Source organism: Aquarana catesbeiana, linkage group LG10, assembly GCF_042186555.1.
Source record: "Aquarana catesbeiana isolate 2022-GZ linkage group LG10, ASM4218655v1, whole genome shotgun sequence".
Classification (NCBI taxonomy): Eukaryota; Metazoa; Chordata; class Amphibia; order Anura; family Ranidae; genus Aquarana; species Aquarana catesbeiana.
Genome location: NC_133333.1, coordinates 164840085 through 164860468, shown reverse-complemented (window position 1 = coordinate 164860468; position 20384 = coordinate 164840085). Strand labels below are relative to the sequence as shown.

Genomic DNA, 20384 nt, shown 5'->3' with positions numbered 1-20384 from the left:
AGCTCTGGAGCAACTGCACTTTGCCTTTAGTAAATTAGCCCCCCTGATCCAGTGAGGACACGGGGACTACCTTGCCGCCTGCAGTCTTCACACGGCGTGAAACATGTTGTGAACACAATAATCTAATTTAGATCATCACAGCAAGTATCAAATAGCAGATCCTCTGTGCCACAGTGCTCAGCTCTGGTTTGTCCTCCTGACAAACATTGTTCTCTTGTTTCTTTTCTGGTATGTCCCTCCTCCTGTCCCCCTCCCTCAGTCCCTGCTCCTTTGTAAAGTTGACCGGAATCATTAACAGATTACCCTTTAACAGAGGGAAGCTCTGTAGGGGAACATGTTCACACTTGCCGGAATATCCAGGGAGTAATTGCACAAGATCTCTTTTGTTTAATCACCTTCTCGATTTCCCTGCACGTCAACCTGCTGCGAGCAGCTAGAAGTCCGAAGGAGCCGACTGCATTTCATCTTTGGAGCAACCCAGCCCTTCGTAGCACAGGTCGCAGGATTTGGTGCCCCGAAGCCAAACTAGATCCTCGCTGAACTAAGAGGAAGGCACTGTATAACAGGTAATGATATACGGTACAGTATATGGTAAGAGGCTTAAAAAGGGGCCATTCACACTAAAGCGTTCTATTGTGTTAGCGGGAATTGAATTAAGGTGGCCCGTTCATTATAGATGGGCTGCCTATGTAACACTACGGATTAAAAATATGCATGACCTTTTTTTTTTTTAAATACATTGCCTCACACAAGGTATATGCATTATATGCGGTGCGTAGTGTATTGGATTCTACTGTACAATGCTTTGGGGGCCACTCGCAATCAATGGCACCACAACGCACCACACATAGAACAGGTGCGTTGCCATGCATTGTGATAGTGTGCATGTATTTTAGTGTGCATTGCTACAATGCACATGTGTGAATGAGCCCTCAAACTGTATGTTAACACTTATGCCGCATACAAACGATCGGAAATTCAGCCAGCAAAAGACCGATGAGAGTTTTTGGTCGGAAAATGCGACCGTGTGTATGCTCCATCGGACTTTTGCTGGCGGAATTCCGGCAAACAAAAGATTGAGAGCAGGTTCTCAATTTTTCGGGCGGAATGCGATCGTCTGTACAAATTCTGCTGTGCAAAATTTCTACGCATGCTCGGAAACAATTTGACGCATGCTCAGAAGCATTGAACTTCATTTTCTCGGCTCGTCATAGTGTTGTACGTCACCGCGTTCTTGACGGTCGAAAGTTCAGAGAACTTTTGTGTGACCATGTGTATGCAAGGGAAGCTTGAGCGGAATTCCGTCAGAAAAACCACCCAGGTTTTTTCCGACGGAAAATCAATGTGTACGCGGCATAACAATGAACTTCTCTTATTTGCTCCCTTTTGGTCTGTTAAATATACCATTGAAAGTTTATTCTTATATGTGTTTGAAAAGTGCAAAAAAAATCCTGTCGATCCTACCAGAAATCCAGTGCTGTCCTGTGCACTCAGCAGTGTTACCTCAAAGGTCTGGTTCACACCTATGCATTTTTTTAGTGCTTTTTTACAGAAACGCATTACAGTCCATTTAAGATGGTTTCCTATGGGACACATTCACATCTATGCTTTTTTCAGCTGCAGTGTTTTAGGAGAGGGTCAGGGACTTATTTAAATGCATAACAGTGTGTTTTGGATTCAATAGACTTTAATAAAGAAGCTGCATAAAAGCATGTAGTGTTTTATTGCCACAATTTTGACGCGTTTTGCATTTTAATCTGCCCAACAACAAATTGGCCCAAAAAAGCATAAAACATATTAAAAATGCTGCAAAAACGTGTGGCCAAAAATGAAAAACTCTCCACAAAAAGCACTGCAGAAATGGATAAAAAGCAAAGTGCATAGGTGTGAACCAGGCCAAATAGTCTCATCTTCCTGCTGAGATCACCTTTGTTTTTTTTTTTAAATCAAAAAGGTTTTTATTGCTCAAGAAACATAAAACATCACCATACAAGTAAGGTATTGCAGTTTGTACTGTCAATTACAAGTCATGTATTCATCCAGTTAGCCACATCTCTTTGTACACAAGTACATGTTTATGTAAATAATTTGCGGTAAAGAAAAGTAGCGTTAATAAATTTCTTTTAACCAGCATGTCTTTTCAATCTCTAGTCAATTAGTCAATACTCCTAACATCTACATCACTGCTCTAGGGTTTGTATTTTTGCTCCTCTACTCGTGTCTGCAGGTACCTCTATGTACATCTAAGCAACCTCATCTGTACCAGTTCTCCAGGGCTTATACCTGGCGTCTCAAGCCATGCATCCCATAACTTATCAAATTTCCCAGGGTTCCCCCTATGCTGGTAGATGTACTTTTCCATGACAAGGGTGTTACCCATCTGTTGAATCCATGTTTTGACCATCGGTGGTGTGGCTGATTTCCAGTTCGGGAGTATTGTATTTCTTGCCTGAAACAATGCTCTGGCAAATGCCGTCCTAGATATCTCCTCCGGGATGACCCCTTCCAGTACCCCTAAAAGACATCCTAATGGGTCGAGAGGGACATTCGTTTGAAAAACCTTGTTAAGTAGGGCCATATCCCCTGCCCAATACCGATGGAGTTTGGGGCACCGCCAGAGGAGATGTATCAGGTCACCCGGCACAGTCCTGCACCTGCCACACAGTGGATCCTGCAGCTTCCCGATCTTGTGTAGTTTTACTGGCGTGTAGTGCACCCTTAATAGGATATATAGTTGGGAAACTTTTTGTGATACGTTTAGTGAACAGGTGTTAATAGCCTGAAGGGCCTCTTCCCACTGTTCCCCTGTGATGGGACCCAAGTCTGCCTCCCATTGTGCCGCTGCTTTCATGGGATGCCCTTCCAGAAAGGAGGAAAGGAGCATGAGATAGCATTGGGATATTATACCCTTTGTGTCTGTTGCATTTTGTAATATATGAAAAATAGGGGTGGGTGACTGTACCCACTCCGAGACTCCCTTACTGGCAGGATCTTCTGGTGAAAATAAGGGGAAAGAAGTCTGAAAAAGAGAAAACTAATGTTGCAATGTGTTACATTTTTGTTTTTTTGGCTTATATACACTTTAATTGTACTTATTTTATTCATATGTAGTTTACTCACAATACAAAAAATGTACGCAGCACACTGCAAAGCACAAAGCCAAAATGCATGAAATCTTCTGTCTGAAGAAGAATAGAATAATAACCGTACCACGCTCCTATATAAAACACTCTCTCTATGTCAAGTGTGCATAACTTCAATACACATTGTAAACAGCTTTTCTCCACCTTGTTTGACACCTTTTAAAAGTAAGCAAAATCTCGAGACAACCCAGTCTAAAATAAAAAAAAACTTCATTGTGACTTATCAATGGGAAGCCAGAGCCTGGGATGATATAGACAACCACCTTGATGACATTAACTTCACATCAGAGTCCCCCATCACATTAGAGCCTTCCCTTCATATCAAAGTCCCCTCTACACATTTGAGGGCCTCCATCATACCAGATTCCCCCCATCAAATCAGAGATCCCCTCCCATCACATCAGAGCTTTTCCTTCACATCAAATCCCCCCCCCCCCATACATTAGAGGTCCTCAATCATACCAAAGTTCTCCCATCAAATCAGAGACCCCCATCACATCAGAGCCTTCCCTCCACATCAATGTCCCCCCTGTGCATTAGAGGTCCTCTATCATACCAGAGTCACCCCATCACATCAGAGTACCCCCTAAGCATTAGAGGTCCCCTATCACATCAGAGTACCCTCATGACAATGTCCCCTCCCCATCACATCAGAGTACCCCCTATACATTAGAGGTCCCCCATCACATCAGAGTACCCTCATGACAATGTCCCCTCCCCATCATATCAGAGTACCCCCTATACATTAGAGGTCTCCCATCACATCAGAGTACCCTCATGACAATGTCCCCTCCCCATCACATCAGAGTACCCCCTATACATTAGAGGTCCCCCATCACATCAGAGTACCCTCATGACAATGTCCCCTCCCCATCATATCAGAGTACCCCCTATACATTAGAGGTCTCCCATCACATTAGAGTACCCTCATGACAATGTCCCCTCCCCATCACATCAGAGTACCCCCTATACATTAGAGGTCTCCCATCACATCAGAGTACCCTCATGGCAATGTCCCCTCCCCATCACATCAGAGTCGCCCCCCCCCCCCGATCACATAGTTCACTCAACAATCTCTGATTCAAGGAAAACTGGGTCTCACAGCACCCTGGGGGAACCCAAATAGCACCCTGATTGAGGGACACTGTTATAGACGATGAGCATGTGATAGCGTGAGAGGCAGTAAAGTATATCTAAAGCCCAAACTTTTTTTTTTTTTTTTTTTGCTTTCTGTATCTCACTGGGTACATTTCCATTCACTTCCTGTCCCAGAGACACAATAGGAAGTGAGAAGAAATCTCTCCGAGGTGAAAGGGAAATCCTTGATTATCGTTCGGTATGGGCCGGTGCAACAGAAACCGGACTAAATTCAGCTGGTGTGTCCTGTTTAACAGTTGGAAAACCAATGGCTGAGAGCACTGAGCTTTAGAGCTACTGCATGTGGGCAAGATGAAAAACAATGGTAGAACATGGCTGAATCAAACTAATTGCAATAACAATGCAAATAACAACTAATAAAATGTCACAATACCAAATCAGAATTTCTAGTCACCATAACCACATAGCAGTAACAAACACACCATAGTCCCAGTCCTCACTATCATTGTAAAAATAATGAAAACCTATGCGGCATACCTATCACTCATATTCCAGCCTCCTCGGGCTCTTGCATTTGTTCTCTGCATACTATAACATCACAAGTATGTGTGGTATAACAGCTTCCTGAGCTCTCTGCTATATTGTTATTAGTTACATTCTGAGTCTTTTTAGACTATAGAACACCTCCCCTCTATGTTATAGGAAAGAGAAAAGGGGGTGTCCTGTAGTCCTAACACATTTCCTCTCTTAAGATGACAATATTGCTCCTCTGTAGATATAGTACAGTGAGAGTTGCCACACTAGGACAGGACGCGTAAATGGCGGGATCAATAGACGTAATTAAAGGGATGAAAACAAAAAGAAAATTAATATCGCCAATGCAGGATTAGTAAACTGTAATAGATTATATTTTTATTCCTTGGCTTTGATGTGCTTAAGTGCCCGCACACTGCCTCAACTAGATGGAACTGTGGCAGACAAGTATCTTCTCTTACAGAAGTGCAGTGGGATGGGGTCGGGGCCAACTAAGGTTGGGTACTTATAGTGTCCACAGCCATCTGGGACTGCAGCCATGTTACAAGAGATGGTCAGAGACTGCAGACATGATTCAAGAGATGGTCAGAGACTGCAGACATGATTCAAGAGATGGTCAGAGACTGCAGACATGATATAAGAGATGATCAGAGACTGCAGACATGATATAAGAGATAATCAGAGACTGCAGACATGCTATAAGGGATGGTCAGAGACTGCAGACATGTTACAAGAGATTTTCAAAGCCGGCAGACATCTTACAAGAGGTGGTCAGAGCCAGCAGGCATGATACAAGAGATTTTCAGAGCCAGCAGACATGATACAAGAGATGGTCAGAGACTGCAGGCATGATACAAGAGATGGTCAAAGACTGCAGGCATGATACAAGAGATGGACAGAGACTGCAGACATGACACAAGAGATGGTTAGAGACTGCAGACATGCTATAGGGGATGGTCAGAGACTGCAGACATGATACAAGAGAAAGTCAGAGCCAGCAGACATGATACAAGAGATGGTCAGAGACTGCAGACATGATACAAGAGATTTTCAGAGCCAGCAGACATGATACGAGAGATGGTCAGAGACTGCAGACATGATACAATAGATGGTCAGAGACTGCAGGCATAATACAAGAGATGGACAGAGACTGCAGACATGATACAAGAGATGGTCAGAGACTGCAGACATGCTATAGGGGATGGTCAGAGACTGCAGACATAATACAAGAGAAAGTCAGAGCCGGCAGACATGCTTCAGGGGATGGTCAGAGACTGCAGACATGATACAAGAGATTTTCAGAGCCGACAGACATGATACAAGAGATTTTCAGAGCCGACAGACATGATACAAGAGATGGTCAGAGCTTGCAGACATGCAATATAGGGGATGGTCAGAGCCTGCAGACATGATACAGGGGATGATCAGAGCCTGCAGACGTGATAAAAGAGATAGTCAGAGACGGCTGACATGATATAAGAGATGGTCAGAGACTGCAGACATGATACAATAGATGGTCAGAGACTGCAGAAGTGATATAAGAGATGGTCGCAGACATACTGCATGAGATAGTCAGAGACTGCAGGCATGCTACAGAGGCTGGTCAGGGACTGCAGGCAGGCAGAGGGTGAAGGTGAGAAACTGCAGCCATTCAGAAGGAGATGTTTCATGACTACAGGCATGCTACAAGAGATAAAAGAAAAGAAGAAAAAAGAGAGCGCACCAGCCTAGTGCATTATCCTTGACAGGTTTATTTAATTAAAAACAAGATAAAAACTACTCACAAAGGTCGAAGAGAACAATCGCATAGTAATCGCACAGAGGCAATTATTCCAGTGGTAGCAGTTTTCCAGGTCCCAGGAAGGAGGCATACGGACTACTGCTGGCTAACGCGTTTCGAAGGTTACCCTTCTTCATCAGAGCCTGATGAAGAAGGGTAACCTTCGAAACGCGTTAGCCAGCAGTAGTCCGTATGCCTCCTTCCTGGGACCTGGAAAACTGCTACCACTGGAATAATTGCCTCTGTGCGATTACTATGCGATTGTTCTCTTCGACCTTTGTGAGTAGTTTTTATCTTGTTTTTAATTAAATAAACCTGTCAAGGATAATGCACTAGGCTGGTGCGCTCTCTTTTTTCTTCTTTTCTTTTAACATTAGGACAATCCCATCCTTTGAGAGCAGCAAAGCCGAAATCCATAGTCCTTCTCGAGCTTTTGGGACTTTTTAGCCAACACACCAGTGCGCAAGAGTATTTTTTGTTTCGTCTTTTTATGCTACAAGAGATAATCAGAGACAGCAGGTATGCTCCAAGAGATGGTCAGAGACCATCATACGAATGTCGTTTGAAAATCTGCCAGTGTATGACCAGTTTGAGGAGTCACTTTACTAAAGGCAAATAGACTTGCAAGTGCAGTTGCTTCAGAGCTTACTAAATAAGGTAAAGCTTCACTTTACAAAGAGGTGGGAGATATCCCCTCAATTATGTTAAAGCAGAAAACCGTGAATTTTTTTTCCCAACTGCTCGACTGTCCAGGGGAGCACCAAAAGGCTATACAAACCTGATTCCTCAAACTCTGGAAACCCGTGTTGCTCACGTCCAGCAGTGGACTGTTCCTGCCATTTTCACTTCCAGAGCTGGTCTATGGGCGTGATGACATCAGGAACAGTTCATTTACAAGACCACTAGTGTGCAGGGGGGGCAGGAGCGGTCTTGCGCTCGGAGGATTGGTGGATTAGGTAAGTATATCTATGCTCTGTAATCCCCTAGACAAAAACAAGCAGTTAACCCATGCACTGCATGGGAAAATAAAAATGTTGCCCGGTGTTATTCTTTAAAGCGGAGTTCCACCCATTTAAAAGTCAGCAGCTACAAAAAGTGTAGCTGTGATTGGCCGGGCAATCTTCTGGGACCTGTGACATCCCAGAAGATTGCAGGGAGGGAGGGGGGAGAGGTGATCTTCCTTCCAACGTCGCGGCACCAGGGGAGGAAGTGGGAGCTGGATGCCTGTAAAAAAAAAACAGGGAATCCGCTCCCCCCCCCCAAAAAAAATGACATGCCAAATGTGACATGTGAGGGAGTCACCAACACTTAAAGCGGAAGTTCCATTTTTGGGTGGAACTCCGCTTTAAGACATGAAGCTGGTAATTTTTCTGCCACACATATTTAATAGAGTGAAAGGCTGAAATGTTTTTATCACTAAGTAAATAAAATTGTTGCTCTACTATACTCTAATATCAAAAAAGAATGTCTACTTAATGCAACATCAAAAAATAAAGAATAAATAAAAAGAAGCAAAGAAAAATCCACTTTAATACAAGTGATCCAATCCAAATGCATGTGCAGTGAGAGATCACACGTGTTACATAGATTCATCAATAGAGTTGTGCTGTGTCCAGACCAGGGACGTGCAGTGAGGTGAGCGGTTGGTGAGGCACTGGCTAGTATCAGAGCCAGATACACACAGGTTACATACTCCGTGAACGTTAAAGCGAGAGCAATAATTCTAGCACTAGACCTCCTCTGTAACTCTAAACATGTAACCTGTAAAAAAAAATGTAAGCGTCACCTATGGAGATTTATAAGTACTGAAGTTTGGCGCCAATCCACAAGTGTGCGTAATTTTAAAGTGTGACATGTTAGGTATCTATTTACTCAGCATAACATCATTTTTCACATTATGCAAAGAAGTCGGGATAATGGTAGTGTTTCCTTTTTTTTATTCATGAAAAAAAAGAAATGCGTTTAAAAAAATTGCTGCGCAAATACCGTGTGACATAAAAAGTTGCAACGACCACCATTTTATTCCCTAGGGTGTCTGCGAAAACAGTGTATATAACGTTTGGGGTTCTGAGTAATTTTCTAGCAAAAAAAAATTATGATTTTTACATGTAGGAGAGAAGTATCAGAATTGGCCTGGGTGGCAAGGGGTTAATTACCATAAGCAAGAAATATACAAATAATTATTACATATTGTTTTCATTTATTTTTTTCCATAAAGTTTTTATTGGAAGTAATAGAGAATACGCAAATGAAGAGTATTACAGAAACACATAATACAAGTCAAATGACAATGGTCAAGGTATGTTAACATCGTAACTTATAGGTTATGAACATCAAAATGTTAATTGTTATTAAGCTAAAGAGAGAGAACCCTGTATCTGTGGAGTCAGGAACCTGTTGGATTTCAAAACTTCTGATTGGACATGTGGGTTTGTTAATCCGTGTTATATGGGAGGGAGGGTGGATTTGTTTTGGTTAAGTCGAGGTGTCTTGAGGAGGATTTAGATTGTATGGAGGGTTCTAGGTCAGGTTCAGAGCATGGGTTTCTGTATATCTAAGAGGATGTTTAGGGGTCAGGGATGAGGTGTGTATATGACAAGAAGGGGTTGTTGTTTCTTTATGGGGGTGAGAGGGGGTGGGGTGGATAAGAGGGGGAGGGGGGGTGGGGGGAAGTTTTAAGTTTGATGTAGGTGGGGGTAGGGAACCGGGGGGTGGTTGTTGTCCATCTCTCTCTCCCCCTTGGTGGGGGAAGCTAAGGGGAATAATGTTTTTTATGGGATTGTGACTGATGAGGAGAGCTCACTGATTTTGATATAAATGGTTATTAGGGATTATCTAAATTTAATCTGGATTTATTCAGGTGTGGTAGAGAAATGTCAAACGGGTAGCGTGTTGTTGGTGGTGAGGTCTTTGTAGTCTTTTGTGGTCTGGAAGTGGTTCCAGCAGGTCCATTTGGATGGGAATTTTGCAGGTGTATCATGGGCAAACTGATGGGGTGTTCCATTTCAGCTATCCTGGTGATTAGTGCTGGAGAGAAGTCAAGTGTGTAGGTAGTTAATTTCTTTATAACTTGGTGGACTTCACCCAAGAAAGTTTGGATGGTGGGACAGCTCCACCATATGTGTAAGATAGTTCCTTTTTCCTGTTTGCATCTCCAGCATACATCTGGAATGTCTGGGTTGAATTTGTGGATAAGGGACGGGGTACGGTACCAGTGTGATTGGACATTGTAACTGTTTTCCTGTGTGGAAACGTTTACGGATCCCTTGTGAATGTTCAGGTAGACTCGTTCCTATTCTTCCGGTGACAGGGATAGGGAAAGATCGCTTTTACATTTTTTTAAGGCCGGACCCGTGTTGGAAGGGCCATCCGTGAATAAAAGGGAGTGCATTGTGGAGATTAAGTGGCTTTGGGGGGGATTGCTTTTTGCATAATGTTTCGAAAGGTGATAGGGGTCTGGAGACTTTGAATTTCCTGTCGAGTGAACTTGTGTAGTGTGAGAGTAATGTGTGATTTCAGGGGGAGATGTGAGCGCCAATGACCTTTGATGGGAGCTTTTCACGGTGTATAAGTTTGCCTTGTGAGAAGAAGTGATGTATCTGGACATCTCTATGTGGCCAGATGTCATTTAGGAAGTTGCTATGCATTCCAGGAGGGAAATCAGGGTTGAGACATAATGAGATGAGGGGACCCGGTGTAGAGGATAAGGAGGTTGACTTGCAGATGTTGCGGAAGCATTTGATTTTTGGGATGATTAAGGGATGATTCTGAGTTTCGGGTGGTATGTATTTTGGGATGTTCCAAGGTAGTAGGTGGAGGGGGGAGGAGATGAATGAGGCTTCAAGTGTAACCCAATCTTTGTATTTATGATGAATGTTCCAATCTAGATCTCTGGAAAGGTGGCAGGCATTGTAATAATTTTTGAGGTCTGGAAGCCCAATCCCTCCTTTCTGTTTCGGTAGAGACAGGTGCTGATAGCTAATTCTTGGTCTATTGTTTCCCCAGAGGAATTTGGTGCATAGATTTTGTAATTACTGAAGAAAGTAGTTGGGGTATGGATCGGGACAGTTTGTAATATATAGAGTAAGCGTGGTAGAGCGTTCATTTTTAATATGGCCGCTCTGCCGAACCATGAAAAGAGGTTTATTACGGTGGTGAGGTTTTGTAGGATGGGTAGGTAGTTTTTGCTATAAAGATTATTAAAGTGTTGGGGGGAGTTGGATTCCTAGGTAGGTTATTGCTTTTTCCTTCCATTTTAAGGGGAAGTTTCTTTGGCATTGAGTGGCTGTGTGTTTGGGTAAAGAGATGTTCAGGGCGCAAGACTTGGAGAATTTAATCTTAAAGTTAGAGATTAGATTAAAATGGTGGAATTCTGCCAATAGGTTGTGAAGAGAGATGTTCTGTTCTGTAAGAAAGAGTATATCATCGGTGAAGGCTGCCAGTTTGTATTCCTTGTCAGATGTATGTATCACTCTAATGTTGGGGTTGGATTTGAGACTGCGTAGGAGGGGTTCTAGGGTGAGTGTAAACAGTAGAGGGGAGAGGGGGGTAACCCTGCCTCGTACCGTTACAAATGGGGAAGGCATTTGACAGGAGGCCGTTGACCCGGGCCCTGGCTATGGGATTGGTGTATGGAGCCATTATGAAGCTTAATAGGCGATTACCCAAACCCATGAATCTAAGTACTGCTTCCATGTAGTCCCAGGCCACCCTGTCAAACGCCTTCTCCGCGTCGAGGGATAGGAAAAAACTGGCTTGATTGGAGGAGGTCAGAAGATGGTATGGATTGATTGCTTTAATCGTATTATCCCTGGCCTTCTTTCCAGGGATAAAACCCACTTGGTCATGGGAATGAATGGAGGGGAGGAGAGGAAGTAAATGGTTGGCTAGTATTTTGGCGAATATTTTGATGTCTACATTTAGTAAGGAAATTGGTCTGAAATTTGCTATTTGGGTGGGGTCTTTTCCATCTTTGGGTATAACTGAAATGTGTGCTTCAAGTAAGCCCGGGTAGAGTGGGGTGGTTGCAGATAGGGAGTTGAACGTTTTAAGAAAATTGGTCAGTAACACTTCCGAGAAGGTTCTGTAGTAAACGGCCGATAGGCCGTCTGGGCATGGGCTCTTGCCCGGTTTCAGATGTTTGAGAGCCTCGTCCCATTCTTGTTTGGTGATTGGATGATCTAGGTCTGTTGGGGTTTCTGAAGCGTGTAGTTTGGGGCAGTGTTTTTTCAGGAAGTTCAGTATAAGCGTAGATCTGGGAGAGGGGATGGGTGTTTGCGTTTTTGTGACGAAGAGGTTATAAAGGTTTGCATAAAAGTGTTCGCACACTTGTACTTTTTAGTGTGTTACCCGAAGGAGTCTGTAGCTGGTGTACTGTTGTTTTCGCTTTTTTCAAGCGTAGGGCTTGTGCCAATAGGTGACCACTTTTATTGCTGTGTTCATAGAAGAGTTTCTGAGTGTATTTTTCCTCATATTTTGACCTAGTTCTTCTAGTAGAATTTTACGAGTTTCTGTCAGTTCTTGGTGGGTGTGTTGGGCTAAGTTGCGTTTGTGTAAACTTTCTAGTGTTTGTATTTTAGTAAGGAGATTACTAACTAGTTTCTGTTTATCTCATTTTAGTGTGGAAGCAAGAGAAATTAGTCTTCCCCGTATCAGGCATTTTATGCGCTTCCCATTGAGTAAGAAATTATGTGTCAGGGGTGTCATTCTCTTGGAAATAGTTGGAGATAGTGGTACGAAGTTTAGTGACTCTTTCTTTGTCAGTCAGGAGATTTGAGTCGAGTCTCCAGATTTTGGATGTGTCAGCATGTTCCGGGAAAGTTAAACGGAGGGTGATTGGGTGGTGATCTGAACATTAGTTCTATTGTTGCTTTGGATATATAGGGCAAGTCAGGTTGGCTAAGGAAAAGGTAGTCAAGGCGTGAGTATTTTTTGTGGGGGGTTGAGAAGAATGTGTAATCTTTGTCGTGGGGGTGTAAGGTTCTCCACGTGTCATGTAGGGAGAGTTCTTGGAGTGAGAGTTTGATTGGTCGTAGGGCACCATATGGAAGGTGGGATGTGCCTGTGGAGGTGTCTATGAGAGGGTCAAGTGGGATGTTGAAGTCGCCTCCCAGAATCAAAATACCAGTTTGGAAGGACGACAGTAGGTGGGTAATAGTTCGTAAAAATGGGACTTGGGAGGTCTTAGAGCTGTATATGTTAGCTAGGGTGATAGGTCTATCCCATAGTTTGCCTTTAATGAAGACGTAACGTCCTTGTTCGTCAGCCAGGGTGTCTGAGATTTGAAGGGGGAGATTTCTTGATGCTAAAATGGATGTTCCCTTGGTTTTGGATGTGGGGGAGGTGGAATGATATACGTGGGGAAAGTGGGGGTTTTCTAATTTGGGTATGGTTTTTGATTTGAAGTGAGTCTCTTGTAGGAATATAACGGCCTTCTTGGAGTACATGTTGGCTAAGATTTGCCGCCGGGGGAAGGGGGGGTGAGAGATGGACAACTTTGGGGGGGAAGGGATTGGGTGTAGTTAGGGTAAGGGGGATGGGGAGGTTAAGTGAGCGCTAAGAAAGGGGCAGTATCAGGTGAAAGGCTGGCTGAGGGGAGGTAGGGTAGGGTGGGATAATGAGAGGGGGGGGTAGAGAGAGAGAGAAGTTGTATGGGGGTCGAATCCGGAAGGTGAGAATAGACCAGCTAGATCACCCTTTGGTATAGGGAGGTCCGGATAAGTCAGCAAGAACTACTAGAGTTTGCTGGGTGGAGGATTGGTAGGTTACGGTCATGAGATGGATGGGGTCTCCAAAACCTATGAGGTCAGAGGTGCTTATGTAGAGGTATGCAAAGAGCAAATTGAGGGGAGTAAGCAAATGGGTGGCATCTTCCAAGTGCGGGGTGAGTGCATGTATCAGGGGTAGAGGCCAGAGCGATTATTGGTGGGAGCCTGAACGTAGAATAGAGAGGTTTGTGGGTATAGTAAAGCAGCACTTTTACATGATATGGTAAATTAGCCAATGGTGAATTTATAAACCTGCGGTATCTTGTGTTTGTAGAGCAGTATTGCAGCTTTTATTTCTTCATTGTGTATTTGTAGATGTGGTTTTATGTGAACGGGGAACTAGTAATTGCATGTTATTGTCTGATATTCATCTCCTGCTGATCGGGAGATAAAACAAGCTATTGTGCTCCCAATAATAACTGCTGAGTGCTTTATTGCGTGGAGCTCTGTAATGCTTTGTTAGTAAGCCTAATCTGATGCCGGGTAATTAGCATTATTTGTAAATTATAAGACTTAGGTGATAAGCGGCATTGTGCTGAAACAGTGACAAGGTCCCAGGACGCCTAAGGTGAAAATGACAAAATATGCCCCTCCCCCTCTCTCACTGAAATCAAACTTTTTTCGTCTCCAAGGCCCCCCCCCCCCCCCCACTACATGGAAACTTCATGCTTATTTTTCACATTCTGTCCAGCCCCATCCACCATATTTGCCTAAGCAAGAATGATGTGCACTGAGCCCCTGGTGCTTCGGTATCTATAGGGCCAGGCTGGTGGCACTTCCTTCATGTTCCCCATTAACTCATTGACTGTCAAGTGTAAGTCACATAAGAGACCTACCCCAGGGTGGGTTCTTTAGGATACGCCAGACGAAGAACTGAGCAACTCATTCTAACACAGGGGTAACACCTTGCCCAAAGGTGTGGTTACCAATGCCTAGGACTAGGCAAGGGCCACAGTCGTGTGAAAGTCAAACATTAAGGTAGTCCCTCAACTCAGAGATGAACCACTTGTGTGTAGTGTTATATGCAGAGTTCTTCCAAAAGTATTGTCCCACACACTTGAACAGGTGTATATGTTGCATTAGGAGGGACATGCAGAGTCTATGCCCACTCCACCAGTCAGTGTATCTCTGTTACCTCACTCCCAGTAACAGAATGGGGTCCCGCCAAGCACATAGCACGGAACTCATGCATGCTCCTCATTACTCTTCTCATCCTGTACCAAGTGACCAGGTAGTAGATCGCCGTAACGCCAATCCACACCCAGTGACTGACGGAGACAGACAGCTAGGGAAGGAGCCGAATGCCAAGCTCCCTTGCTACCGGAGAACCTGTCACCTATTCAGGTACCATGCCAACGACTGGTTGCTCGTCTTACTTGCAGTAACTCATAGCAACTTCTTTGCAAATTAACTGTAGCGCTCTCCCTGACCTCCAGAGGCCTGGTGGTTACCCCCAGAGTCAGGGAGGGCTGACATTCCTCCCCAGGGTGCAGGTTACTAGGCATGTGGGGTGTAGTGTAAGGTGAAAAGATGGGCGCAGTCACTTTTAAAAATGAACAAAGAGAGTTTTATTTCTCTTCACAGGAAATGTGGGAGAGAGGGATAGGGCACAGGACACCCTTAGGCAAATGCAATAGCAAATTGGCAGACTCCTTGGACAAAAATAGAACTAACTGTTTTTGATTTTGTTTTGTTTGTTAGATACAGCATATAATGTATTAGCACACTATTTACATTGCGCAGGTGTTGAGTCATTTTACTTAACATGCCTTAACAAAAATAGAACTAGGCAGACAGCAATACAGAAAAAAGGGCCTTTAAGCTGAATGCAGCAATCTGTATCTTGTAGCAACTGCTGCCTATTATAGCACCAACTTTACTCACAGTATCCCACTGTATGTAGATCCTCAAGCTCATCTCACAGCTACCTGCTGGATTCCTTGCACTCAGAGCTTCCCGCTAGATTCCTTGCACTCAGAGCTACCCGCTGGATTCCTTGCACTCAGAGCTACCCGCTGGATTCCTTGTACTCAGAGCTACCCGCTGGATCCCTCAAACTTATCTCACATCTGTACTTCTTCAAGCTTTACTTACAGCTACCCACTATACACCTTCAAGCATCACTCACAGCTATCCGCTGTACTTCTCGGATGAGTTCTCTCCTGAAGCTTTCCCAGCTACGTCACAGTCCCCGGCTGATGAAGAGTCTCCTCTGGTACTCCTTCAGAAGTTCATCCCTTTACACTTACCTCCGGTAACAAGAGTGGTTGACCCTCTGGCAACTTCTTTTCAAATGCCTCCTGGCAACAATCAGGCTCCCCTCAGTCCGAGCCCCTTTACAGGTGGTTGAGCCTTAGGCTTCAGGCCTACACGTCTGCTGCTGCTCCACATACAGCCACCCAGGCCGCAGTGGAAAGAACCCCCGATCACCTGACTCTCTCTGAATAAATACCATTACTCAGCAGTCTCAGCGGCCAAAGAAACTCCTGCTGATTGGCTGAAAGAAGTATACAGACTCATAACCTGAATCCACTGTAATTTATCATACTAATGCCAAAGGTAACAGTGCCACCTATTGACAAAAGGGAGAAACCACAGTTAAACCCAAGCTTAGGACAAACCCATTTGATAAAAGTCTACAAATTAGACAGGCTGGTTACCATCTAGCACAACTAAATTTACTAGCACAAGGGTGCTACATAACCTTTTGTTGTAATGATGTTCATAAAGTACTAGCCCAGACCCAGGTTCCTTAGAGCAATATGCCAGGACCCCACATGCACCTCTTGAGTAACTTCAGACCAGGCTTTGAGCAGATTAAACAACTACTGAACATTAGGCAAAACATGTACAATATGCAACAACATCCTTTCCTTAACTAAACTCAATTGCAACTGCCCCAGGTTACCTGTACAGGTGTAACATCTTTGGGAAAAGTCCAAACTGGCACCAACTCAAACAAATAAGTTCATATCCTAGGAGTGTTCTGATGGGTTGGCATTCCAGCAATCTTCTTAGGACATAATTCGGAGTCTACATACGTGCATCCCGTTCCCGTTCTTGGTTCCCATGCTTTTTCTAGAATCCCCCCGCCTACATATCGACTGCCATTCATCCCTGGCAGTGTGTCATCAGGAGGCAGCTGCCAAAACCCCGAAGAGAAGGCCACCTCCCGCTGATGTCACAGAGAAAAAATGGCAGCACGGTGGCAGCAGAGAAATGGATAGCAGCAGCACAACACTAGGTGTGGTAATTATCTGAACTGAGGATTACCAAACATAACATAATGATTAAGGGGGGTGGGTGAAGTTCTTCTTTGAGCTTGCATATCTATGCATTTATTGGCTGGACCAGTGCAGAAATAATAGCTCTAAGGCTGCTTTCACACAGGCATTTAGCCACACTGAATCCCAGCGGCAAGAATCTTTTTTTCTGCCGCTGGGATTAACAGCTGTGTGTGGATAGCTGCAGCCACCGAGCCCATACAGTGAACACTGTGTGTGCATCCTGCAGCGATTACCGCAGGTAATTGTAGGCTGTGCGGACCCATCATTCAAGTGTGCAAGACTTAGCGGCCGCAGCTAGCTGCTCACAAGTGGCTAAAACATAGGCAAGAATCAGTAGAGTCCTGCCACTGTCATTCGCACAAGGGCTAGTCGCCCGTATGAATGTAGCCCTATGCAAGCCATACATGGAGCAAATTTCTTTCCTGCAATCGTGAGTTGCAAGAGAGAAATGCGCTTGATTTCCCCATCAACACAGATAGTGTTGTCAGAGGAATCCCTCCTGCCGAGCAATTGTATTCTCAGGCAAAGCCGTCCCTGCCGGGCGAAGACAGTGATTTTTGCTAGCGGCTATACTAGCCGCTAGCGATAATTGCATGTAAAATCCTGCAGACTGGTTGTACCTAAGTTGATCAATCGATCAACTTGAAATATTCAGCCTGTCCATCAGGGGTGGCCCATCCATTAATGGTGTGGCCCCCCTATCCATGCGTCCAGCCCCTATGCTGGACGCCGAACTCATGAATTCCAACAGGGGGGGGTGTTTTCTTGAAGCACTTAATTAGAGCCAGAGGCTCTAATAGGCTTCAAAATAGGGTGGGCTCGGGCGCAGAGAATGTGAACGAGCCCATCTAGGTCTGTCACAATTTGTAACACTGAACCTACCCATCACCGATTGGCTGAAAGGACAGGCGATCCTATTGGATGTCTAGGAGGAGGGGAGGAGATGCACGGCGGAAGCCGCTGTGATGGAGAAGAGGACTCAGGAGCCGCTGCCAGTTTCCGGGATCGGGGGGGTGGTTGTTTGCCGCCCCCCAAAAAACCCCAACAGTCGCCACTGCTGCCCATATATGGTTCGAATGGGGAAAAAAAAAGCTGGCAGAATTGATTTGAACTGTCTATGGCCCGCCTTAGGCTTAATGCACACAGGTGTATTAAATTGCTCCTATCTATGTTGGATTTTCTGCCAGCAGCTGGCAAACAAATCCAGTGTAAAAAAATGCTCATTTTGGTGCATAATTGCATTAACCCATGCATGTTCATATAGATATTCTATGCTGAAGCATATATGCATAAACCAGTGGCATATCATCCATGAGTGCAGGGTGTTCACTGCACACGGGCCCCCGAGGTGGGGGGGCCTCTAGTGACCCATACTGCACACATGGATGGTCCCCTGGTTTACAGCTGGCGATGATCGGTGCAGCGGGAGGGCCAACTGTGAACACCGATCTCCCTGCATAGCTTTTCAGCTGACAGACGCTTCTCCTCCTCTCCCTACCATGGCTGTCAGCTGAAAAGCTATGCAGGGAGATCAGTGTTCACTACTGTCCCTCCCACTGCACTGGTCATCACTGGCTGTTCCCTGTGTCCTCCTCTTCCGACCCCCCTCCGTGTCCTCCTCCTCTTCCCCCTGTGTGCTCCTCCGCTCCCCTGTCCTCCGCCCCTCCTCATGCCCTGCAGCTGACTTCCCTCCACTCCCGCCGGATACTGTGGGGGATCTGTCAGGATGGAGAGCGGAGGAAGGAGCCCTTTCCTTTTCTGAATTGGACACAATGAGCCATCGCTCCTGTGTCCTTTGATAACTGAGCAGAGTAACCCGTGTTTTGAGTTTATGAATAAACAGGAGCCTCTGTCTCCTGTCCATTCATCTCCAGTGCTGAGACTGCAGAGAAAGGGGCTGAGTAATCTGTGTCCTCAGTCTCTTTCTGTGTTTCAAAGGGGAGATGTCAAGGGGGTCTGTTTAGACCCCTACTATCTCACCAAAGCCCACCAACAGCGCTGATAAAAAAAATTGCAATAATTATTAAAAATGTCAATTGTAAAAAAAAAAATGATACAAAATAAAATTGTAAAAAAAATATAAAATAAAAAACTACTGACACCCCCCACCCGCCCTACACTGTCCACTGCCCAACCCCCCTCCCCCCAAAAGGCATTGTGAAAAAAGCTGCATAAGATTGGCACAGGCTGTATAAGATGGGCACAGGCTGCATATGATGGGCAGAAGCTGCATATGACGGGCAAGGCTGCATATGATGGGCACGTCCTGCATAGGATGGGCACAGAAGCTGCATATGATGGGCACAGACTGCATAAGATGGGCACAGAGGCTGCAATTGATGGCACAGTGGCTGCATTTTATGGGGCACAGTGGCTGCATATGATGGGCACAGCTAAGCAGCAATTGGTGTTTTTCAGTATTTTTAGGAATTTTTCAGTTTGTTTGCACCCCCCCCAAATTTTTGAGCACCAGCCACCACTGGGCAGGGTGATGCTTTGGGCCATGTTCTGCTGTGAAACTTTGGGTCCTGACATCCATGTGGATGTTACTTGACACTTACCACCTAATAAAAGGACATTTACCTGTCCAAGGATCCAGCACAGTCTTCACCGGCCTTTGGGTCCCTGCCACTAGTATGCTAACTGTAGGAAGCCAGCTGTGACTCCTTGCGGCTTCACAGCCGGCTTCCCACCGTGTGTGCGTGAGCTGCACAGCGCTTCTTGTAAAACTCTTGTTGTTGCTAAATAAGCTTAATTTTTAAAAATGAGCAGTAATGAAGCTGTATGTGTAATTTTGCAGGTATGCATCAGAGGGTGGGAAGACTGACTCCCGAAGTAGAGCTGGCCAGAAGATGTCTGCAGTTGAGCGAGGAGATGAGCCTGCCGGATAAACAAGGCAATACCAATGCAGAATGGAGAGCTCTTCATATGGCCGCCTGGAATGGGAACACACGTCTTGTAAAACAATTGCTCCAACAAGGAGAAAAAATTGATGACAGGTTTGTTTCCATAAACCTAAGGCTGGCAATAGACTGTACAATCTGATTGTGCAATTTTCTTTAGCTCTACAAACTTGCTCATACTGGGCAATTAAAAAGGCTTACTTTACACTTACGGGATTGCTTACATTGACAGCAGCCATTGCCAACACTCTGAATTTAGGGTTAAATCGCTTTTAGTAGGGTGGTTGATAGACAGCTAGAAGGCTATATGTTGTCTACTCACCACCTGTTTTTAACCTGAAAAGCTTGCACCACCGTGCTGCAACCACATGCATTGCAGACAGCTTCAGGGCAGCTGCAACACAGTCCCATTCACTTGATTGGGTCACATTTCTGCCAAATGCAACAGGGGGTATAATTTTTGTTGGGCCCATAAAACAGAACATCCCAGCAGCGGCATGTTTACAGCCTCCTCTGATTGCTGTGTTGGGTTAAGGGGGGTGGGTAAAACCTTGGCTCATTCACCTAATTGTACTGCCTCCTGACTAGCTGTGTGAACAGGTTCTTAAAGAGAGCCTGTCTCCATTTATTACAGGTATTTATTTAGTACTGACAATTTATGCAGTGCTTTACATACTGTACATTCAAATCAGTTCCTGTCATAGGGAGCGTACAACCTAAAGCAGCTCATAGATAATTCTTTTTTTATTTTTTTCATTCAACCAGTGAAAAAAAAAAATGATGTGGATGGGTTAATCCTTCCTGCTGAGGTATTGTATTCTGATAGCGGCAAGATTTTTTTCAGTGGTGCTGATCGAGCAGCAAAAACCTGA

General features: G+C 44.8%; 1 protein-coding gene across 1 annotated transcript in view; it reads left to right on the top strand.

Annotated features, from left to right (window-relative positions):
* Window positions 1-237: 237 nt before the first annotated feature.
* Window positions 238-20384, top strand: part of ANKRD65 (ankyrin repeat domain 65) — a 36569-nt gene continuing 16422 nt past the window's right edge. The window contains exons 1-2 of the mRNA XM_073602886.1: window positions 238-566; window positions 19410-19608. Of these exons, the coding sequence (XP_073458987.1) occupies window positions 19412-19608 (197 nt within the window). The 5' untranslated portion in view covers window positions 238-566; window positions 19410-19411. The remainder of the gene's footprint in view (window positions 567-19409; window positions 19609-20384) is intronic.